This window comes from Dendrobium catenatum, unplaced genomic scaffold (assembly GCF_001605985.2).
Source record: "Dendrobium catenatum unplaced genomic scaffold, ASM160598v2 fragScaff_scaffold_1217, whole genome shotgun sequence".
Classification (NCBI taxonomy): domain Eukaryota; kingdom Viridiplantae; phylum Streptophyta; class Magnoliopsida; order Asparagales; family Orchidaceae; genus Dendrobium; species Dendrobium catenatum.
Window position 1 is genome coordinate 133,500 of NW_021319679.1, and position 24,218 is coordinate 157,717.

The 24,218-nt window shown below is 37.9% G+C and overlaps 1 protein-coding gene across 3 annotated transcripts in view; it reads left to right on the plus strand.

Moving 5' to 3' along the window:
* Positions 1-18,323, plus strand: part of LOC110112515 (putative tRNA pseudouridine synthase) — a 21,947-nt gene extending 3,624 nt beyond the window's left edge. For 2 of the 3 annotated variants that reach the window (XM_020844767.2, XM_028699070.1), the window contains 5 exons: positions 2,171-2,283; positions 2,568-2,716; positions 8,506-8,650; positions 16,526-16,927; positions 17,520-18,317. In XM_020844767.2, the coding sequence (XP_020700426.1) occupies positions 2,171-2,283; positions 2,568-2,716; positions 8,506-8,650; positions 16,526-16,927; positions 17,520-17,972 (1,262 nt within the window). In that variant the 3' untranslated portion in view covers positions 17,973-18,317. Of the gene's footprint in view, positions 1-2,170; positions 2,284-2,567; positions 2,717-8,505; positions 8,651-16,525; positions 16,928-17,519 lie in introns of all 3 variants that reach the window. The other variant, XR_003702237.1, reaches the window with a different exon arrangement.
* The last annotated feature ends 5,895 nt before the right edge of the window (positions 18,324-24,218 follow it).

The window sequence follows — 24,218 nt, forward strand, 5'->3', positions numbered from 1 at the left end:
TATATATAAACAATTTTGTAACTAAGAGTTATAGAAAAGTTAGAATCTACTGATCTTTGATATAACTATTGGTTACTGATCACTATCTATTATATAGTTCACCTTGATTGTTATTCGTCATAAGATATGATTTTGTTTAAATTGACAACTACATGCTTTTGCAATTTATATATATATATATATATAATTTTATTTTATTTATTTTATTTTTTTATTTTTATTTTTTTTTACTTTTGCAATTATATGATCATGCTGATGTTGGTTGAATGATTACATGTATACTGTTTCTATTACCTTGCATTGATTGCAATGGTCGGTTCTACTAACCCACTGAGCTGTTAGCTCACTTCATGATTTTACATGTTTATCAGGAAGAGGTTAGAGTCTAGTGGCGTGAGGAAGATCAGGGTTTCAGATTTTGCTTTATTTTTTTGTATTTTTATTTTTATTTTTTTAAAGTTAGATTAGAAAGAAAGATAAAATATGTATTGATTGATCTCTTGACTTTTGTACATGAATTTTGAGAAAGAAATATAGTTTTATATTTTGATGTGTATGATTTATAATTTCTTCTGTTGAACTGATTTTTATAAATGAGTTAATGAAAGCTCTGGTGGATTAATTAGAGGTTAAAACTGATAAGTCCTCTAAATTTGATCTTGGGGTGTTATAGTTGTAATCACAAAACTTTGTTAGAGATATTCTCAAAGAATTTAGTCCTGCAGAGAGGTCGAATCCATCGAGCTTGCATTAAGCATTTCTCGGTTTGTTGGTCAAAGTCCTTTCCATTTATTGTGGTCTTGTATGGATATTTTGAATCCACTAAAGATTTTTTATTGATGCCTTATGATTGTTGATTCGAGTATCTCCTGATAGCCAGTCTTGTTTGGGACAATTGAATCATATTAGCTCAGGATTGATAAAACACGATTCTATTTGAGATTTTGTTCAACTCTTTTGTGATCAACATCGATAATTAAGATATGGTGAGAGAGTAGAAGCGCTGTTGTAGACTTGTTGAGTTATACGAGAGAATCAATAACACTACAAAGCTATAATATAATCATCATATATATATATATATATATATATATATTCATTCTCTTCGTAGTTGATAATTTCATAATGATTTGTAACTTGTAAAATATTTATGTATTTATTTTATATTTTTGTAGTAATGATATTGTTCACTATTAAGTTTAAATATTGAAGTGTTTTATTTTTATATAATTTATTCACCATGTCATTTAGTGGGCAAAAGTAGTATTATTTCTAATTTGACTAAATAATATAACTGAAATGTAATATTTTTTCCAATTTGGCTAAATAATTTAGCTTGAATTTTATGCACTTAATTGATTTGATACAATAGATTTTTTTAGCTATATTTATAATTAGTATACATAACCATATGTGGAATGAGCCTCAATTGATTAAATAATTGTTTTGTTTTTACACGTTGAAATAACGAACTTTTTTGTGCTTCGCCTTTTACATTACTTTTTAAGAAAAACAAATTCAATCACTATATACGATTTAACGGGACATATAAAAACATTCTTTCTGCTCCAGATGCGGAAATCTCAACCCAAGAGATGCTTAAAATGTGAAAATACAAAGCCGAATTTTTTTCCTAAATATAAGAACCATCAATAGAGCAAAAATAGAATAAAAAGATATGTGTTTTCATCAATAACTATCGACCATATATGTGGCTTCTATTCCAAAGCAATGCACATTGAAGGAAATGGCTAGTGGCTTAAAGCTTCAAGCTAGTGGAATAGAAGTGATGAAAGCTTCATGCTAGTCTAGGAATTTCGTTATCTTTGCGATGGTTGATATTATATGAAAACTCTATCGAAATATTTAAGAAATCATTAGAAGTCATTGCACAAAATTTGTTATTATCAAATCAATAGTGAGTCACACATGAATCTCTTGAGTTCATGAGGTCAATAGATATATATCATTGCGATAATGATTTGGTCGGCTTTTAATGAATTCTTGATTTTATATGCCCAATTTTATTTATGTTTCATAATTTTGCTACCTATGATTGATGCTTGATTACTTTTATATCCTGGTTTAATTAATTAAATGTTAGAAATTTTTAAATGCTATTCATCAGTTGAGCATGGGTGTGATTTCCTAAATGTTTTATATCTTGTAGCAATTGAAGCAGAGTTAGAATCTGCCATCTATAAGGCTGGAGGCATCCGTGATAGTAATTATGGGGACTTGCAAAAAATTAAGTGGGCCCGGAGTAGTCGGACTGACAAAGGTGTAAGGTCTAATGGTTACCTTGCTTTATTTCATTGGTCATGATTCCTTGATGAATGATTTAAATTTTCTTATTTTTCATGACAATGCTAGGAAAATATATCTATTTTATCTACACCACCCTTTACTAAAAATGAAGAAAAAAAAAAAGGTTTAGTCAGCGTGGAAAAATAAAACTATGCAATACAATACTGATACCCATTGAGGCTAACTTTTCAAGCCATTATTTCTCATTTGCTTACCTTCACTCTTTTATTTTTTCCTTTTTGCAAATCCTCCTTTCGCAGGTCCATTCCCTGGCAACTATCATTACATTGAAGATGGAGATTCCAGAGGATGCTTGGAAGAATGACCCTAATGGAACTCTACTTGCAAGTTATGTGAACTATCATCTGCCAAGTAATATCAAGGTTTTCAGCATTTTACCATCCCAATGGTGAGATAACCTTGTTGGATTACTTTAATTAAATGTAGACATCATGCATCAATATAAATAATGAAATTTCAAGCTATGTTGAATAGAAGCAACTACTTTATGCTGTATTTGGAAGAAAGCTTGTAAATTATGATTTTTTTTTTCTAGTTACTATTTGATAATTTACCTTCCATTTCTTATATATGATCAGTTTTCTATCTCGAAGCAAAAGTAAAATTTCAATTTTATTGCATCTATGTTTCTTTTCTAAAGTTGAGTCTTCCTACGATATAATTGAATATTCTTGTGACATTTTGAAACATTTTTACCTTGCATGCAATTCTGCTTCTTCATAGCTATTTTAATTGCTAATCGAGGATAGAAAGACTCTACGTGAATCTAATTAGTTAAGGAATAGGAAAATCCTTGTAGACTTTATGTTTAATATTCTGGTGATGTAAATTTTATTTTGGGTCATATTAAGACTATCTTCTGTCTGTATGGTCGGAGCTTCAAGAACACTCTCTCTCCTACTTCAAACTGGATGTCTTTCCATGCCCATCAGCTTGTTTCTTCATAATCTGTTGTGCTCTCAGTAGATATCTCTTCAACTCCTCTAACACTCTATTCCTCTCTCCAAGTACTCATCCATTAAAGAAACTAAAGTACTGCTACTCCCAAAGTGCACAAAGTGAGGAGGATTCCTTCTGTACAACACCTTGAATGGGGTCATTTTGAGAAGATGAATGATGAGAAGTGTTGTACCAGTACTCTGCCCATGATAGCCACTTGGCCCATAACATGGGTGTCTCCGATACAAAGCATTTCAGGTAGGTCAACAAGCTCATGTTGACCACTTCTGTTTGACCATCCATTTGTGGGTGGTATGCGGTGCTCCTCTTCAGAAATGTCCCATGTAATCTGAACATCTCCCTCCAAAAGTGGCTGAGGAACACCTTATCTCTATCTGATACTATCTCCTCTGGTATTCCATGCAATCTGACCACCTCTCTAATGAAAGCTGAAGCCACTGTTACTGCGGTGTATGGATGTCGGAGGGGAATGAAATGAGCACACTTGCTCAATTTTTCCACCACCAATCATCATAAATCCTTCTGAACGTGACAACCAATTTATAAAGTTCATGGATATCTCTTCCCATACTCATCCTGGTAAATCCAACGACTGTAGTAGTCCTTCTGGCGACATAGCCATATATTTGTTCCTCTGACAGACTTCACACCTGGCCACCATCTTCTCCACATCTCTGTGCATCTCCTTCCAATACAGCTCTGGGGCTAACCTCATGTATGTCGTCTGCACCCCTGAATGACCTCCAACAACGCTCCCATGGAACTCTTGGAGTAAGTTTGGAATGTGGATTGAGGTCTAGGGCATCACAAACCTCCTCTAATATAATAGCCTATCCCCCTCCAAGGAGTACCTTGGGTGGTTACACCCTTCCCTCAGTAAATCTATCCTAATCTTTCCCAACTCATCCCTAGCACTCTCCTTGATGGCCTCCCAGTCTAACATCAAAGGAACCGATATTGCCACTGTCTACAGCTCCCCCTACATCTGGGCAAAGCATTTGTTGCCTTGTTCTCCACTCCTGGCCTGTACCAAATTTTAAAATCATGTCCCAACAATTTGGACAGCCACCACTGATGCTCCTCAGTCACCATCTGCTGCTCCAACAAGTACTTCTCGCTCGTCTAGTCAGTTCTGACAATGAAATGCCTACCTAACCTATCTAACATGTACGGTCGCCACTTCTAGATGGCTAGGATGATGGCCATCAACTCCCTCTCATAGACTGATTTCAGTCTGACTCTGGCTGTCAACACCTGGCTGAAGTAGGCAATGGTTTGAGGATTTTTTGCATGAGTACTACTCCCAGTCCGTACCCTGAAGCATTTGTCTCTATTATAACGGTTTTAGTGAAGTATGGTAAAGCTAAGGCTAGTACAATAGTCATAGTCTTCTTTAGTCTCTTAAATGCTGTTGTGGCCGCCTCTCTCCATAAGAACTTATCTTTCTTCAGCTGCTCTATCAGTGACCATGCTATAATACTGTACATTTTTACAAACCTCCTGTAGTAGCCCGTCAGTCCTAAGAATACTCTCAACTCCATCAGATTCTTAGGTAAGGGCCACCTTAGCATAGCCTCAATCTTTGACTGATTGGCTGCCACCCCTTCTTTGGACACAATATGACCCAAATACTCCACACTGGTCTGGGCAAAACAATACTTCTTCAGGTTGGCCCTCAACAGATGTTCCTGTAGAACTCCCAAGACTATCTTCAAGTGCTCCAGATGCTTCTTCTCAGTTTTGCTGTACACCAGTATGTCATCAAAAAATGCTAGAACAAACTTCCGGATTGCCTGAACACCTTGTTCATCAGCAATTGGAAAATAGCAGGGGTGTTGGTAAGACCAAACGACATTACCAGGAACTCATAATGCCCCTTGTTTGTCCTAAAAACTATCTTTGAGATGTTTGCCTCCCTCATTCCGATCTGATAGTATCCCGACTTCAAATACAGCTTTGAGAACATCACTGCTCCATACAGTTCATCCAAGAGCTCATCAATCAATAGGAATAGGGAACTTATTCGGCATTATCCCATTGTTCAAAGCTTTGTAGTCCACACAAAACTGCCAGTCCCCATTCTTCTTCTTGACCAGTAGGACTAGACTAGAGAAATGAATCACACTCGGCCTGATGATCCCCGCCTCCACCATCTCACGAATCAGCTTTTCAATCTTATCCTTCTTAATTGAGTATATCGGTAGGGCCTGACACTGATGGGTGACACCCCTTCCCTCAAGGTGATGGCATGCTCCTGCTCCCTCGGTGGTGGCAATCCTTGAGGTGGCTGAAACACCTCATGGAATTACTAAATCATCGGCTGTATGGAGAGGGGTATGTCCCATCCCTTCTTCAATCTAGCTCTCTCCAAACTGTGCAGCTCCACCAAATATCCTCCACCCACCTCCTCTATGGTCCTGGTTAAAGACTTGAGAGATATCCCAGTCCTTGACATTCCTGCATCACCTTGAATCACCTTTTTCTTCCCCCCTACCACCAGTTCCATTCTCAGGGTTCCCTAATTTACCTTGGTATCTTCCAAGGTTTGCAGTCACTTCATTCCCAGGATGACATCAGTGCTCCCAATTCCAAGGGAAGAAAATTCTTCCTTACGTGTATCCTCTAAATGGTCAACACCACTCCCCTACAAACTCCTCTACCCATTTTCACCTTTTTTGTGCCCATTATCACCCCGTAACCTCCTGTATCTACTTATATTACCCCCAACAGATCCACAATTTGGGAGGAGATGAAATTGTGGGTTGCACCACTATCTATCAACACCACTACCTTTCTATCAGCTATCTCTCCCTTCACTTCACAGTGTGATTTGGACACCACTGAGTTTATGGAGACTTCTGCCACATCCAAATGCATCTTTTCCTCTTCCTCCATCTCTAACCCGCTCTCATCTCTCTCTTCAGCTTCCTCGTCATCACAGACGGTGAGAACCTGAAGAGTTTGGTCCTTACACCTATGCCCTGGCATGTACTTCTCATCACATCTAAAAGACAACCCCTTTGCCCTCTTCTCCTGTATCTCATTCTCAGTCAACCTTTTGAAATTTTCCCCTCTAGCTCTATCCTTGGGCACTTTCTTCAGACTCCCTAGCAGTTAACCAGGAATTTGGTATTTTGGGTGCTAAGTAAAGAGGAGTAGTGGTCTTCCTATAAAGATTCGAGACCCCACCGCAAAGGCTAGGTGTTAGACGCATGCATACTTTGAACGTTGTTCCTCCCGGTTTGTTCAGACCGCTCTTTAGCCTTACCTTTTTTTTCGTAGTTTGCTTTTCTGAGATCCTCCACCAACTGGGCTAGCTCCACGGCCTCCCCCAAGTCTCTTGGCCTCATCATCCTAACTGTTGTTCATATCTCCGGTTTAAGTCCTTTCATAAAATTCCCCTCCAGCACTGTCTCAGAGAGCCGGTCTAATATGCTGGCCAAGTACTCGAACCTGTCACGATAATCTGCCACGGTCCCCTCCCGTGTCAAGACAAAGAATTGTTTATGAAAGTCTCATCCCCTACCAGTTTGGAAACATTCTAGTAAGCACTTTTTGAACTCCCTCCAGCTTTTGATGGGTTGCCTCATGTCACGCCATTGGTACCATGCCAGTGCCTTCCCCTCCAAACACAGTTCTGTTGCTGTCAGCTTCTCTTTCTCCGTCAACCCGTTGTTGGTGAAATATCGTTTCACCTTGTAGATTCAACAATGGCCATCCTCGCCCTCAAAGATGGGCATCTTCAGCTTCCTCACATTCGGGTCATCCCCATTGCCCTTTAATCCTCCATATCGTCACATTCCGTGAAGAGGAGGTGCTTCCCAGCTGTCACGATCTTCCCTCCGACGATCATACCCGACCCCTTCATCGAATTCTCCTATTCTTCTTTCAAATTCAGCACCTTTGCAGTAAAAATCCTCCGTTCTCCCTACAAAATCAGCAACCCTTCTTTCGAAACCAGTGCTCATCTTCTCTTTAGAAAGTTGTTCTAGAGGAAGCATTCCGTCTTCACCCTCCAAAATCTCCACTTCCGGGTTTTCCCTTCCCCTAAACATGTTAGGGTTTTCTCCTCTTCCATGGCCGCCGATGGTTTCCCTTGTTTCCGATGTCGCCTGATTGGTCTTCACTTCTAACAATTTCTTTAACATCTCTTCCGTCACGACGAACTTTCCTTCCATCCTTTTATTATTGGATGAAATCTGATTTTGAAAGTCAGTAAATTTTCCCTCCAAATTTGATTTAAGTTTCCCAATTTCTCCTTTCAAAACTTCAACCTTCTTCCCTGCCATATTTCTACCCAATATTTACGAGAATAACTTATTCCGAATGAAATTTCTCCACTGAAATTTTAGAATTTCAGCTGCCGATGGTCCCAAGAGAACGCTCTGATACCTATTTGATAAGAAATACTCGAGTTTGCAAGTAATCCAAGAGGAAATACTTGAGTTCTCAAGCAACCCTAACAATAATTGGTAAAAACAACGAAAATAATGCGAAAATCTAGATGAAATCAATCCAAAACAGTAGATTGTAATAATTGAATCAGAGCTAAGCAAACACAAAGCAAGATACAATTGATCCTCAATTTGAGAGGACGATCGTTCTCTCACAATCTCTAGATGATGGATCTAGAGCTCAAGACGCTAAGGAAAACTCCAAGAGAACAACTCAAAGTATGCATGCCCTAACCCTAGCCTTTCTTCTTCTTTAAATACAAATCTTCCTATTAAAAGACCAATAAAAAGCTTCCTAAAATACATTAATTCAAAATAGTTTCTCTTTGTGCTAGCCCCTTCCCTCTCTCTAATTTCCGCCCTAGGGCCCACAAGCTTGGGCGAGCGACTGTTTTAAGGAGGCGGCTTAGCCTGCCTCCTATAGACCTGAACCGACCCAGGTGGGGCCGGTTTGGACGGTTCATGAAGAACCATGTAAGCTTCATGGGAACATTAAAATAAAGAAATTAAGCAAAGAAATTTACCACAAAATAGGAAACAATTTGAAGGTTGTATGACTGATGCTTTCACATGGGACAGTTTATAGCGTTCTTTCCACACCGAAGCACTTCTGCACTTGTTTTATTTGCCCAATGTCATTGGAAGACGCTAAGCGCTTCTTGGAGCTTCTGTACCATTTGCTTTAGTGCACTTTCAAAAACAGTGATTTCAGGTCAATGGTACTTTTCTTGAGTTGCTTTTAATCTTTTATACTTTTTTTCAGGAGTTTTGATGCAAGAAGAGAATGCAATTTCCGGATGTACTCTTATATGCTTCCTGCTGAAATTATTGGGATAAAAAATGGGTGCTGCTCTAATGAGATTGAGGAACACTTGTCAGACTTCAATGATATACTCAAAAGTTTTGAGGCAAGTTATATACTAGGGTTAGATTTTTTTTTTTTAATAGATGGGACTTTTTGTAATCCTGATACCTGAAATAAACTCAGCCCAATTATATAAACACACTGGCATATTCTTCTAGCTTTTTATGAAGCTATCTGCTTTATGTTCTTAAATTAAGCATGTTCACTTAAATACAAAAAATACTTAGTCTTCTTGATACATCATTTTACTGGATGCATAGCCATCATAGTCAATCCTATTGCTTTGATTTTATAGAATGTTAGAAATATATTAGTTTTTTCATATTCATCTATGATGGGGATATCAGAGCTTGGAGGGTTTATCACCGTAGAGTTCGGAGATGTACGACTTTGATTGAGTCTTTATATTTTTAGTTTTCATATGTTGTAGGAGATTTATGTAGTGTTATTTATTTTATTATAGTTTTACCATCTCTTGAGGGAGCTTTTGTGTTGTTTGGTCAAGGGTCTTCTTGTCTTTTATTCCTTTCATATTTTGGTGCCTATATATATGGCTCATTGTTCTCTTGTAAGGATGATGAATATTTTGATATAAAAATTCTAATTTTTATGCTTCTCTTCTCTTGGTGAGTTGAGTTTGTGTGTGAAGTCCTTTGGGAAAAGGCAAAGAAATACCCAACAAGTGTAAGCTCTTGGTTTGTATCTTCTCTCTCTCTCTCTCTCTCTTGTTTTATTCTTCTCTAGCCGCCCAAACATTGTTGGGTATTTATTTCAATTAATTGCAACCTTTGGAGCAGCAAACTGCTGTCCTCAACCAGCCGCCACCCCCTTCCCTTCCTCTCTAACCATTTCCACCTTCTCCCGAACATCCTTGACCCTTGAGCTTCCAAAATTCTGCATTTAATTCACATTAATTGAGCATTTATCTCAATTAATTGTGACCTTTGGAGATTCACATCCACTTTAATTTTCTCTTTCTCGTGTTGACTTTTCCCTTTCCCAATACAACTAGTCCCCTTCCCTAGCAAGCCACATCAGCCCTCTCCTTTTTTCAAGCTAACTTTTCTCTATCTCAAGCCAACTAATTCCCTTCCCAAGCAAGCCACATCAACCCTCTCTCTTTCCCAAGCAACCAACCCCACCTCTTCACCTCCCAATCTGACTTCTCCACTTCCATATCCTCATATAGCTGAATCTTTCTTTTCCCCTCACTATTCTACCTTTCCAAGGAAACCTAGCTTCTTCTAAAGCAACAAGGACATCGATTCAACAGAGAGCAAGGGTTTCAAAGGCAAGCCAAGGTGGAACTTGCCGATATTTCATCAAGGACTCCATTCCTCGCATTCATGAGCTAAGTATCAAACCCTCCCCTTGTTCTTCATCTAAATAAATATTGGTTTTCTCATTTCATCTTTAGTAGCATCATCTCATATGTGTTGATTAATCCGCCAAACCCTACTTAAATTTGAGTGATCAGAAACTCTAGTGACTAGCCCTTTAATTAAATGTTGAACTTGTGCCAATCCATGTTAGCTAGTCTAAATTGATTCACCTATTTTTAATATTTAGCCTTTACTTGTTAGTTTTTTGCTATCACATGATTTAATAGTTTAAATTTTCTTATTGTTCTTAATATTCTATGAAGTTTAATTTGTTGTCTTTGATGTTATCTTTGCATAAATCTCTAATTGTATGACTTATTTCGCTTAATCCTACATCATTTGGTATCAGAGCATGGTAACCCTAGTTGCATGTGCTATGATCCATCTTATTTACCTTCATTTTTGCCTCTAATTGCATTTTGCACCAACATATCATTGGCCTTTACTTGTGTGTCATTTTGTTTGCGAAGTCTAGGTGTTGTCTACTTTCCTTTAACATCTAGAGTGTCACCTAGTGTATTCCCCATGGACCCAGAACAAATTCAGCAGACCTTAGACATTTTAGTTGGTCAAATTGGTGCCCTAACTCAGGTTGTTAGGGAGAACCAAGCCGATTCGACCAAATTCCATCGCCTTACTATAGAAAGGTTTGACAATCCAGATAGGGCAAGAAGTATGCTTTCACTTTACACTCCGTGTAAAATTTCTTCAATGGTTGGTGATGACTTGAACCCCAATGATGGATATCCCCATGTCCCCTCTCCTCTACAACAACCTAGGTATGACCAAACCCCCCTCCTAGTCATAACCCTATTTTCGGCCAGGGAGTACCCCAGCACATGGTGGACACCCACGTGGACACCACCCTGCCCCAGTTGGTCGACCATATCGTGAGCATCCCCATGGTTATGATCCCATGCATGATCCTGATGTTCCTTTGCTGAAAAATATTAGGGTTGATGCTCCCACATTTAATGGCAACCTGGATCCCCAGCTCTTTCTGGGTTGGATCAAGGGTATGGATAATTTTTTTAAGTGGTATAATATTTCCGAGGAGCGAAAAGTTAGATTTACTAAAATGAAGTTTATTGGGAGAGCTAGTCAATATTAGACTAATTTAGAAAATCTTAGGTAATCTCGAGGTGTATATCCTGTCACTGATTGGAGAACTATGAAGCGGGAACTGAGGCAGAAATACCTCCCACCATCATATTTCTCGAGATTTTTGGATAGATGGAACAGGTTAACCCAGGGTTATAAATTGGTAAAAGACTATATTGTAGCATTTGATGACTTTATGATACGTTGCAGTGGAGAGACCACCACTACTCATGCACAGATCCTATCCATGTTTTGTGCAGGGTTGCACGAAGATGTCCGCAACGAATTATTTGCCAGAAACATCACCACCTAGAGAGTGACTATAACATAGTCTTGGATCTGGAAGAATCTAGACCAAACCACATTGTTCGTCACAATGAGTCTAGACCCCCATTTAGGCCTCCTGGTGGATCAACACTACATGTTTCTTCTCCTAGACTGACTCCTAGCCATCCCAATCGACTACCTTCTAACACACCCTAGACTCGGCCTAATCTGAAGGGCAAGTCTCCCATGGTGGAGTCACCTAAATCCCACCCTGGGACTAAGTGCTTCAGGTGCCATGGATATGGCCATATCGCCACGCAGTGCTTTAGCCCTTATAAGGTCTCCATTATTGAAGAAGTGTCTATGGAAGACCTTGAGCCTGCGGCTAACCTCATTCACCAAATAGATGTTGATGGTGAATTCTTTGATGAGGATGAGGATGATACTGATGTCATTCGTGGCATCTAGAAATGGGACCCCACACCCCTATGTGTGGTGAGATGTGCACTGTCACACCCTCGATTTGTTGATGACTAGCGTAGTACTTCCATTTTTCACACCTACACCAAATTGAAAGATAAAAATTGCGAACTCATCATTGATAGTGGCAGTTGCATCAATGCTCTCTCCTTTAGCTTGGTGACCCGCCTTGCCTTTTCTATTGTTCCCACCCAGTCCAGGTAGCTTGGGTCAACTTTAATGCCTTGAAGGTGAGGGAACGAAGCCTCATACCCATCTCCTTTTCTGATTATAAAGAGAATGTTTGGTGTGATATCCTCGTTATGGATGTGGGTCACGTTATCTTGGGCCGCCCCTGGCTTTTTGATAACAATGTCTTTGAACATGGTGGCAAGGAGATCAAGCTCTTGCCTAGTCAGCCAAAGTTTAAGGATGAACCTAAATCCAATCATATGAAATCTAGTAAAGGGCTCAACCTAGTATCTACCAAGATTATTGATTCCTATGTAGCCCAAAGTGCACCCCTTTATGCTTTAGTGGGTCGTGAGGTTGCTGAGGAGCATGAGAGGCCCATTCCTCAGGAGGTCCAGCCCATCCTTCTGGACTTTTCTGATATTTTTTCTAAGGACCTTCCTAACCAGTTGCCTCCTTTGAGGGATATACAACATGCCATTGACCTTGTCCCTGATGCTTCCCTCCCTAATTAGCCTCATTACCGTATGAATCCCACTGAGCATGCTGAGCTCAAGAGACAGGTGGATGAACTTCTACAATGGGGTTTCAATAAGGAGAGTCTGAGTCTTTGTGCTGTACCATCCCTTCTTACCCCCAAGAAGGATGGTACATGGATGATGTGTGTTGATAGCTGTTCTATCAACAAAATCACTGTCAAGTATCGTTTCTCTATCCCTAAACTAGATAACATGTTGGATATGATGTCTGGAGCCACTCTATTCTCAAAATCGATCTTAAGAGTGGATACCACCAGATTAGGATTCGTCTTGGGGATGAGTGGAAGACAGCTTTCAAGATTAAGGATTATTTCTATGAGTGGTTGGTCATGCCATTAGGGTTGAGTAATGCCCCGAGTACTTTCATGAGAATCATGACCCAGGTGATGAAACCCTTCTTGGGTAAGTTTCTTGTCGTCTATTTCAATGTCATTCTTATCTATAGTTGCTTTGTAGACCAGCACTTAGACCATCTCAGCTAGGTATTTGAGGTTCTGAGGAAAGAATAGTTATATGATAATCCTAAGAAGTGCATCTTCCTCACTGACCAAGTTGTGTTTTTGGGCTTCATAGTTTCAGCCCATGTGGTCTTTGCTGACCCCAAGAAGGTGAAAGCCATAGCTGAATGGCTTGTTCCCAGGAACATTCAAGAAGTTGGGAGCTTCCATGGCTTAGCTACTTTTTACATAAGGTTCATTAGGAACTTCAGCTCCATTGTCTCCCTCATCATTGATTGTCTGAAGAAAGGAGAATTTCAGTGGTCTGTGGCTGCCACCAGAGCTTTTGATGAGATCAAACAAGATGTTTGAAGCCTCTGTGTTGAGACTTCCTGACTTTTTCAAAGTCTTTGAAGTGTCATGTGATGCTTCGGGAGTTGGTATTGGAGGGGTCCAATCCCAAGAGGGTCATCCTGTGGCATATTTTAGTTAGAAATTGAATGAAATTTGCCAGCGATACTCCACATATGACAAGGAGTTTATGTTGTGGTTCAGTCCCTGAGATATTGGCGACACTATTTGATCCTGCAAGAGTTCATCATCTTCTCTGATCATGAAGATCTTCGTTACATAAACTCCCGGAATAAGCTAAATGCCTGCCATGGCAGATGGGTTGAATTCCTCCAAGAATACACCTGTACTCTTAGGCATAAGGTTGAAGTTGAGAACAAAGCTGCTGATGCTCTTAGTCGTCGTATGATGACTACTGTCGAGATGAGGGCAAAAGTCACTGTATTTGAGTAGTTAAAGGAAGAATATTTAGAGTGTCCTAACTTTAAGGAGATTTACTCCATTCTCTCCTCAGGCCCTAAGTACATTTTTAATGATTATCACATTGAGGATGGGTATCTATTTAGATCCCAGAAGCTTTGCATCCCGTGCACATCCCTTGGGGAATTTTTGGTTTGGGAGCATCATGCGGGGTCTTGTTGGCTACTTTGGCCGTGATAAGACCATAGAGGATGTTGAGTATTGTTTCTTCTAACCTAGCCTGTAGAGAGATATTGCTAGGTTAGTCAGTAGGTGTCACACCTGCCAACTAGCCAAGCAAAGGAATCAAAACACTGGCATGTATACAACTTTACCCGTCCCTAGTTGTCCTTGGCAGGATGTCAGTATCGATTTTATCGTAGGCCTGCCAAAGACTATTCGTAGGAATGATGTCATTTGTTGTAGTTGACAGATTCTCTAAGATGGCTCACTTCTTACCTTATTCTAGGACATCTGATGCCTCAGTTGTTGCTAAGCTTTATTTCAATGAGGTGGTAGACTACATGGGTTACCCAAAACCGTCGTGTCTCATAGGGATGTTAAATTCACAAGTTATTTCTGGAAAACCTTATGGCTGAAAATGAGTACAAAACTTCAATTCTCCACAGCTTTTCACTCTCTGACTGATGGCCAAACTGAACTGGTCAATAGCAGTTTAGGAAATCTTTTGAGGACCCTAGTTGGTGAGCATGTTAGAGATTGGAATTCCAAACTTCCTATTGCTGAATTTGTCTACAATAACTCGATGAACTGTCTGACGGGTCTGAGTCCAGCTGAGATAGTCTATGGTTTCAAACCTAGGCAACCTATATATTTGATTCCCATGAGCCCTAGGTCTAGAGTTAGTGATTCTGTATCATCATTTGCATCTCATTTGCATGATTTGCATAAAGAGATTTTAACTAGGATAAATCAAAGCAATGTAACTTACAAACTTCAGGTTGACATTAAGAAGTGATTCAGAACTTTTGGAGTAGGTGATTATGTGATGGTTCGGATTCGTCCGGAATAGTTCCTAAAAGGGATTATTAGGAAACTACATGCTAAGAGTGCTGGTCCTTTTAGAGTGGTGAAGAAAATTAATGACAATGCTTTTGTGGTGGACCTTCCTTAAGATCTTGGCATAAGTCCCTCCTTTAATATAGAGGATCTAATCGCCTATGAGGGACTTGATTTTAACCCACCCAACTCATTTGTTGAGCCTTGTGTGAACCCACCCAGTGAGCTCCCTAGCCTACCTCCACTATCCAAATTACCCAATTCACCCCAAGCTGATAAAATTGATATAGTTTTGAATGATGAAATTATTTCTACTAAGGATGAAGGAAGAAGAAGATATTTGGTTAGGTGGAAGGATAAGTCAGAGATCGAAGATACATGGCTTGAGTGTGAGGAGTGCAGAGGATCGACCCGGATGTGTTGGAGCGATACGAGAGTTCACATACAGTTGACTCAATAGGGTCGAGTTTTCTCCCACTCTGGGAGAATGATGGGGACATCAGAGCTTGAAGGGTTTATCACCGTAGATGCTGGAGATCTACGGCCTTGATTGAGTCTTTATATTTTTAGTTTTCATATGTTATAGGAGATTTATGTGGTGTTATTTATTTTATTATACTTTTACCCTCTTGAGGAAGCTTTTGTGTTGTTTGGCCAAGGGCCTTCTTGTCTTTTATTCCTTTAATGTTTTGGTGCCTATATATATGGTCCATTGTTCTCTTGTAAGGATGATGAATATTTTGATATGAAATTTCTGGTTTTTATGCTTCTCTTCTTTTGGTGAGTTGAGTTCATGTGTGAAGTACTTCGGAGAAAGGCAAAGAAATACCGAACGTGTGAGCTCTTGGTTTGTATCATCCTCTCTCTCTCTTTCTTGTTTTATAGGGTTTTGAGGGTTACATGAAAGGCTATATAGAAAAAAATAAAAATACATACTACATAAAATGTCCATATAATATTGCACACTATTCTAGGACACTTGCTGTCTCTTGGTTGTTTGCAGAAGGGTAATGTGAATTGTTCGGTGAGTTGTCTGTGTCGGGCATGTTTAGGATGGGCAAGTAGGCATAGGGCGGAGTCCCGAAAGGGGATCAACTCGTAGATGAAGAGCTGTTTGATCTGGTCGACGAATGGTGTAGGGAGCTCGAGGTCGCCTAATCATTAAAGGAAAGCAGTGGTATTTGTGCATATGAATTTCCTAATCACCCAGCATAAGGCGATCTGTCTGGCAGATGTGGGGGAGTGACGCCCGTCATTTTCCTTGGCTGAATTCCTCTTTGATTTTGGGCGAGTTCTTTGAGGGCTCCTGAGAGGGATGACCATCATCATGATCTTGGTCGCTACTTGCTAAAACACCTGAGAAGACGATCATGGGTATGAAACAACTTATGATGCTTTAGGAAATGGTGGAGAATGTTACTGCATGCTTTAAGCATTGTGAGCTATAAATTGACTGAACTCTAGTAACTTTCTTTTTGTCATATCGTTTGAATTTCCTCTGCATTAATTTTGACTGTGATTAGTGAATTATTATGAAATTGATACTGCTGGCCATATGTAATTATCTCTTAATTAAAACATTATAAATAAATTAATGAATTCAAATGGTCTATGGTGCTCAGGCAATCTTGTTAAATAAGCAAGTTTAACCTGCCTTTCTATTGTCAAGACTGATAAACTCACTATCTCTACTGTTGTTTCATCCCTGCAGGGGGAACATCCTTATCATAATTTTACATATCGGTCCAAATATCGGAAACCTCTTCCTGGAAAACACAATAAAAACAGGCAAACATGGTCACCTGAAGCTAAATTGGATTTGCTAATTCAGGAAACTGATTGTGAGTCTGCAGAACAACAAGATATTTCAGACAATGTTGACCTTGGTGAGGATGATTGTGACTGTTATGAACCTGGAAGAATTGACGTGAGAAGCCCGATTAGTAATCCTGCTTTAAAAGCTAGATGGCTTTATAAACCTGATGAGATGGACAGATTGAGTTCATCGCATTTTAGAAAAATATTTAGATGCTCGTGTGGAAAGTTGGAGACATTATATGGACTGAATTATGTTGAAGTGTCAATTCATGGAGAATCTTTCATGTTGCATCAAGTAAGCACTTGACACTACATTTCCGTACTTTTTGAAAGCACTTATTTTTTGAAATCCAAACTGGTTCTTTTGTTCTTATTTTAACAATTTGTATCATAGAAGGATATACTTATTTCCACCTTGTTATCTTACATATTCAACGTTTTTTATGTTTGTTTTTATATCTGTTTTTAGCTTGTGGATAGATTCATACTTCGGCATAATCTATGTCACCGCGCATTGAAAGAATCCCCGACTCTTTTTTAGCATGAATATGGTTAGTTTGGATTTAGACGCAGATTCCCTTTGAAGATTTTTTTTCTTTTTTTTTTAACTGCTGTTATTCACTACCACGGAATTTATATAATCCTCTCAATCATTTGATCAGAAACATATAGTCAAGTAATTGTCTAACTTGTGGGAATGGGGAAAATAATGATAAAGTATTCTCAAGTGCTAATTTTGTGGGCTTGGAGTTGAGGCGATTGTTGGGACGTCCTTGGCTGCATTTTGATTTGTATGCTTTCCTTAGTTTTTGAAATACTGAAAATTCTATTAATGATTTTTTTTCACTTGTTCATAATATATTAGCTCTCCTTTTTTATTTTTACAGATCCGAAAAATGGTTGGAACTGCAGTTGCAGTAAAGCAAAGTTTACTTCCTCGAGATATTATAGATTTGTCTCTAGCAAAGTTTGCACGCATCATTCTCCCCATTGCTCCCTCTGAAGTTCTCATTCTTCAAAATAACCGGTTTTCTTCTAGAAAGCGTCCAGGAAATAGTCGTCCTGAAATGATAAAGATGGCAGAATCAGAAGAAATCCAGAAGGGCGTTGAAGAGTTCTATCAATCAGTTTTGCTTCCTCAATTGTCGAAATTCATAGATCCAAAAAATTTGCCGTGGACAGAATGGATACAGAACTTGGAAAATGGCGTGGCTATTTCTGATGAAGAGTTAGACGAAGTCAGGAAGGCTTGGAAAATATGGGAACAAGATCTTTTAAAGTCCAAAAAGAAAAGCTTAGATAATTCAGCATTATTTGAAAATGAGCTCTGTAAAAGCTGATGCAAGTATTTCAAGCGATCACCTTCTGAATATTCAGCCATAATGGAAATTTATTTGATAAATTCCAAGCACCGACTCATCAAGGTATGCTAACAAGGTATGATTCTGAATTTTTTAGTATTATTGGTGGCTATCTTTTATTTACCGTTAATTTCCACATTGGTAGAGATGCTAGTAATTCCAGTCAATGTACCACGCTTATTAATATATTTTGCAATGAAATTGGGAAATAATAGTTGGAAAGAAACAACTAATAGATTATACTTTACGAAGAACCTGAAAATACTGGTTGCAATGTACAATATTCAGGAAATAACTCAGAACTAATCAGGTGTGGTTCAAATACTACCAGTATTTAATGTGTTGGGGGGAGTGTAAATCAAGGGCCCGGGGCTGTCGGTTCAGCAATTTGTCCTCATTCGAGATGTCTTAAGTTGGAACTTTTATTAGGTCCGGTGTAAGGACATAGAGGAACGTCCGGTCGGAGGCAAAATCCCGTCAAAAAACTCGGTATTTGCTTGGTATTGCTAGGTATTATTTGATAATAACGAGGAATACCGCTTTGTGAAGGCCAATACCGAGTTATACGGAACAATACCGAGTTGTACTGAGTTTTTCTTAGGAAAAACTCGATACAATTTTTGTATAACTCGGTATATCTCGGTATAACTCGGTATTGGGTCTTCATGTGATGGTATTCCTCATTATTGTTTTGTATTGCTCGGTATTTGCTCGGCATTTCTCGTTTTTTGGCGCGATTTGGCCTCCGATCGGACGTTCCTCTAGGTCCGGTCGGAGGATGTAATAATTGTTCCTTAAGTTGAATTCAATATACAATCTTCTATTTTTTTCATCCAGCCTTGGGACCTTGCAACGATTGTGTTGTTGTTATAATATTTGCTGTTACTTCTGTAATATGATGTCATAACCTCAACGTAAATTATGGTTTTCTCGTTACAAGGCTAAAGTAGTCAACAACGATTCTTATTCTCTTGACTTGATTTCGCACACAGATTTGCTTAGAACATAATTGACATTAAGCAGATAATCTTGATGATGATGACAGTATTTTACTGCTTACCTGATACACAATTCTATGGATGTCATCTTAGGTTTCGTTTGAGATGACTTTTTAACTACTTCTTAAAGTTGTTTTTAAGTAAAAAAATAAAATTTTTATGCTAAAAAGCTGAGATTTAAGAAACAATAAGAAAGTTTACGAATTGATTTTGTCTTGTGATATGACATTTTTTAAAAATGTATGAAGATTTGTTTTCACAAACTAAAATATTGAAATTTTCATCTAACAGATAATGAAATACTTTATTTGGTCCCTACATCATCTTGAAATTTTCATGTTAAAATATATGAATTTTTTTTAAAAAAAAAATCCAACAGGAGACATGCGAAATCTTATGGCACTTGTATCTCTTATTAATATTACATATAATTAATAAATGTTAATATATAGGAAGCAAATCATCATCTTATTTGGAAATTGTTACATCAATTTGCATTTCATGCATCATATAATTATTTAAAAAATAATTTTATACATATCCTTAAACTTTTTATAATTTATATAATTAATCCTCCTATTTTCAAAATTTACAATAAATTTCAATTCATATTTACATATATATTAAAAAAGCATCTATCATAATTTTCATCTAACCCCCTGGTTTCACAAGTTACAAGAGAGCTGCCACCACTCATCTCTGAGAAGCAAAACAGCTCCTCCAGTGCTCTTATTAATAAATACTCCACCTGCCCACTTCCCCCTCTCTAACTCTCTCTCCCTTTCTCTCTCTACTCTCTCTCTATCTCCTTCAACAAATTAGGTGAGAAGCTTTTGATGAGCGAAATAAGAGCCTCGAGTTTATACTCTACAGTCTATTCCAAAGCCTCTGAAATGAATGTAGAATAAATGCAAAAAAAAGAAATTAATTGTTAGTGGTACCCATCCTACCGGTTTGCAGTAGATGGCTGAGCCCATTTCAGACGGTGAAATAGATGGTTTGGCCCACCATTATTGTGACCCGCCCATTCATTGATTCTGCTCGCCCTATTAATTTCGAAAATGAGTTTGTCTCGCCCATTAACACCACCTGCGTCTGCATTACTGCTTCAATCAGCAATTTCTAAGTACTTCGAAGGCATTTTCTGGCTTTGATGAAATGCAGAGTTGTCTCCATCACTTACTATTTACTTGTAAGAGAGCAATGATGAAGCCACTCTTTTTATGCTGAAGCATTTTTTTATCAGTGTAATCATTTTGATCAGTATACTTTTTATTTAATATAAAAAGGAATGAGAAGCCCACTTGCTCTTGCTACTTGCTAGTGCTAAGTTTAATGCAAACATCCTATTCATTTTACTCTTTCTTCCTCCTGACATAAGAAATCCAGTCTACATGTTGTCAAGTCCATTTAGATGGTTTAATGAAGAAAAAAATTAATTGCTTATGAAGAAAGGTTTCTTTTATGTTGTGATTGTTAGATGAGGGTGAGGGTTGTGGCATATCCATGCACTATTGGGGTCTAAATTCTTAAGTGGAATAGGCAACAAATGAGTGTCATGATGTGCCCAAACATAGCTATGACACAGTTTTAAAAGAGACATAGATGATAGTAATGTGTCACAGTGTTCTTGGAACTATTTGTTGTGCAAGTTCATGGTGGATATGTATGTCGAGGTATTTATGGTGCAAGCTTTTAAAGGATGAAGTGAATTCTTAGTATTTCTAAGAGGATCAAGATTGCATTTAAAACTTGGGTTAAATTTCCCACCAAATGAATAGCAAGAGGGCTTATTTATGAGTTTTATAATGAGGTTTTCAACCCTTTTTTTTTTTTTTTGAAAGTTATTAATCGTTGATGATGGTGATAGCAACTTTTGATGAACAAGTAAGATAAAAATGGTGCTAAAGTTGGGATGAATCAATTGGTCTACTCGAATTTAAGATGGCACAGACAACCACTAGTGGTTCAATAGTGGTAGCCATTATTCAAGTTTTTATTGATGATCAACACATTCCATATTATTGATTTAAATAGCTTGACTCACATGAGTATAAATAATTTGTCCATGTGTACCCTCTTATTTGAACTCTTAAGAAATGAAGATAATATCCTATCAATGTGGATCAATTTCCTCTCTTTGAAAAGAGAGTTCTGAGATAAACAGATCTATCATAGTGGGGTATTAAAAGAGTAATATCATATATAAAATTAATTATCTTTGTTGTGTCCTGGAATATTCCCAACGGTAAAGAGATGTAGAGTTTAGTGTTTTAATTTTATACGAAGATCCTGCACAAAAACAGATTAGAATAGGGGTGCAACATTCATAAGAGATACCAAGATTTTTATGTGAAAAACTCTAAAAATGAAAAAAACCAAGGGGTCTGGCCTAGTTTGAATGAATCTACTATATTGATGGTTGATTATAGATAATACCCTTTCTATGAGGAGGGTGCTGGCTCAATGTAGCAAGTGCACATTATATATAGCATTTTACAACATGACAGTTGTTCTTAAGAGAGTGTTGGCGTTTTTTTTAAATCAGAAGGATCGTAGTTTATAGGCTATGGAGGTTAGAAGGACCGTAGTTGGCGGGTAAAGGTGGTCAGAGAGATCATAGTTGACGGGCAATGGTGGTTGGATGGATCATAGTTGGTAGGCGACAGTGGTTATACAGATTTTAGTTGGCAGGTGACGGTGGTCAGATGGATCATAGTCAACGGACAATGGTGGTTAGAGTGGTCGTAGTTGGCGAACGACAATGGTTAGATGGAACATAGTCGACGGGTGACTGTGGTTGAAAAAATCGTTGTTGGCAGGCTACGGAGGTCGGCAAGAACTCTGGTAGTGACAGTGTTGGATGGAGAGTGCAAGATAGCTCTTAAGCTTTCTCCTCTTCTCCTCCCTCATCATGTTAAGAATTGAGTGCTATTTATAGTTTTTTGGGAGTGGGATGACTAGTAATTATGAGAAAATCAAGGGCATGTTGGGAGTGTTCAATCAAACGGCTGATATTAGTTCCCTTGATTATGAAGAAGTTATTTAGCATTTGAGTGGTTTAATGATGTTAGAGTTGAGTGATCTTGGGCTCGTTGGATTTGTCTTATCTAGTCACTAGATTCGACTATAAGCGTGTCATATTTGGATATCATTTGATCATCTAATTAATGTTTTAAAACTTTCCATTTGACTTTGATCATTTGATTTGAGCTCATTTGGGCTTAAATTGGATTGATTTTGGTGTCGTTGAGTTCATCTCCTCAAGATTATCAATTTGAGTATAAGCTTGCTAAAATTGGAGTTTGGATGGTGCCGAATTTTAATTTAGAAGTTTTGAACTTGTGTTTGCATCGAGATTCATGCTTGATCAATGTGATTTTTTGTAACATATCAATCTTAAAATAAATTAACATTGAGTAGATTTTATTATATTAGAGGATGATAGTATCTTGCTCGTACAGAAGAAATATATAGTCAGTGAACATAAATTGAACATATATTTCAAAGTTTTTTTTCTTGAATTTTACGAGGGACCAAATATGATTCACTTTGAAACTGTCTAGATCCAAAAACTTTCCATTTCTTTTCGATGTAACATGGTGCCATCCTAGCGACGACCAACATTTTCCCTTTCTCAAACCACCACCTTTTTTTTTTGTGAGAATTAAAGGATAGCATCCGGATTCACACACACAACATATACGTCTGACTCAAACTCAAGATTTCTTAGTTGATAATAAAAACACCCAACCAACAGACCAAAAAGAGCTTTGTAACCCCACATTATTTTACATTCTATTACTTCTTTGCACCTTTAATTACTTATTTTATTGAATAATTTTAATTCCATAAACAATTCATCTAGAAGGCAGGTCACTCAAAATTTGGTTGACCTTATATGCTTTCTATCCAATTAATTTTCTCGGCCATTCGAATTCCACTCTTGCGCATACAGTTGCATGGACACACAGAGATCCAAGCACAAAGTCTTGGTTAGGTTGACATTAAATTTCTTAGGTTCTAATGTACCATTCAATGATCCCCTCCAACTAACTTTTCTCATAAATATTTTGTAGATTAAGATCTTCTCATGTATCATGATAACTAGAGGAGATAAAACTAATCTACAAACTCGACTCATTATTGAACTCGTGAGTTGATCTTATCTAATTGCGAGATAGATCTTATGCTCAGGTTGCAACTCATATATCATACAAGCTTGAGTTCAGATTTGGCAATACTCGTCTAATTTAAATCGGCTGCTAGTCCCATTTGAGGAATCATCTCCTTCTTCAAATTATGTTGGTCCCATCAATGACTTCTCCAGCAAACTCCCGTGAAGATTTCTTGATTGGTTATAGCAAAGCTTTCTCTAGCAAGCTCATGTTACAAGTCGGATGATCGTTATCCTCACTTCTCCTGTCCATTTTCATCAATGTCATCTCCAATAAGCTCCCACCGATGCTGACAAACCCACATCAAGATGATTTCAAGATTTTAGCTCGAGCTCAAATAAAATTCGACTAAAGATTAGGCTCATTTACTAGATAGATTATTCTGTGCGGACACCGGATATAGCTTATCGTCCAAAGTCGAATCAGGTGCGGTCACGTCATCCAGTACCAAGTTTGATACAAAGCATTAGCGAGCCGTAGTACTTAGTAGCGGGTGACATGACATATTTTCATTGAACTATATCCACACACAATAATTCATCCATTTACTATTATACAAAGTAAATTTGACGCATGTGTTTTTAGTACATAGCTCTCGTGTTTTAGATTTTCCAAGCAGGCCAACACGTGGCCCCCACTTGTACCGAAGGAGAGAGAAAGTAACAGAGATTTCAAGCAACATCATAGAACATTAACTACTGAAGAAGAACATGCTGACGCCATTCACCACTTGACAATATCAATTCTACTCAACGCATTCTAACACAAAATCTCAAATCCTTCAAACATTATTTTCAAAAAAAAGAAAAAAAAAAACATTTTGGGATGACTTTTCTCTAAAAATTAAATTTTAAGTACAAAAAATTTTTGTACTAAAAATTTTTATACTTAAAATTTCTTTAAAAAATAGTACCAAATAAAGCCCAAAGTCCTAAGAGATTCATATCATCAAATCTTGAGAAATTATTTTGTGCGGTCGCCAGACAATATTCAAAGGCGAATCAGAACATATCACATTACCTTTTTGCTGTGTATCTCGACTGTGTACT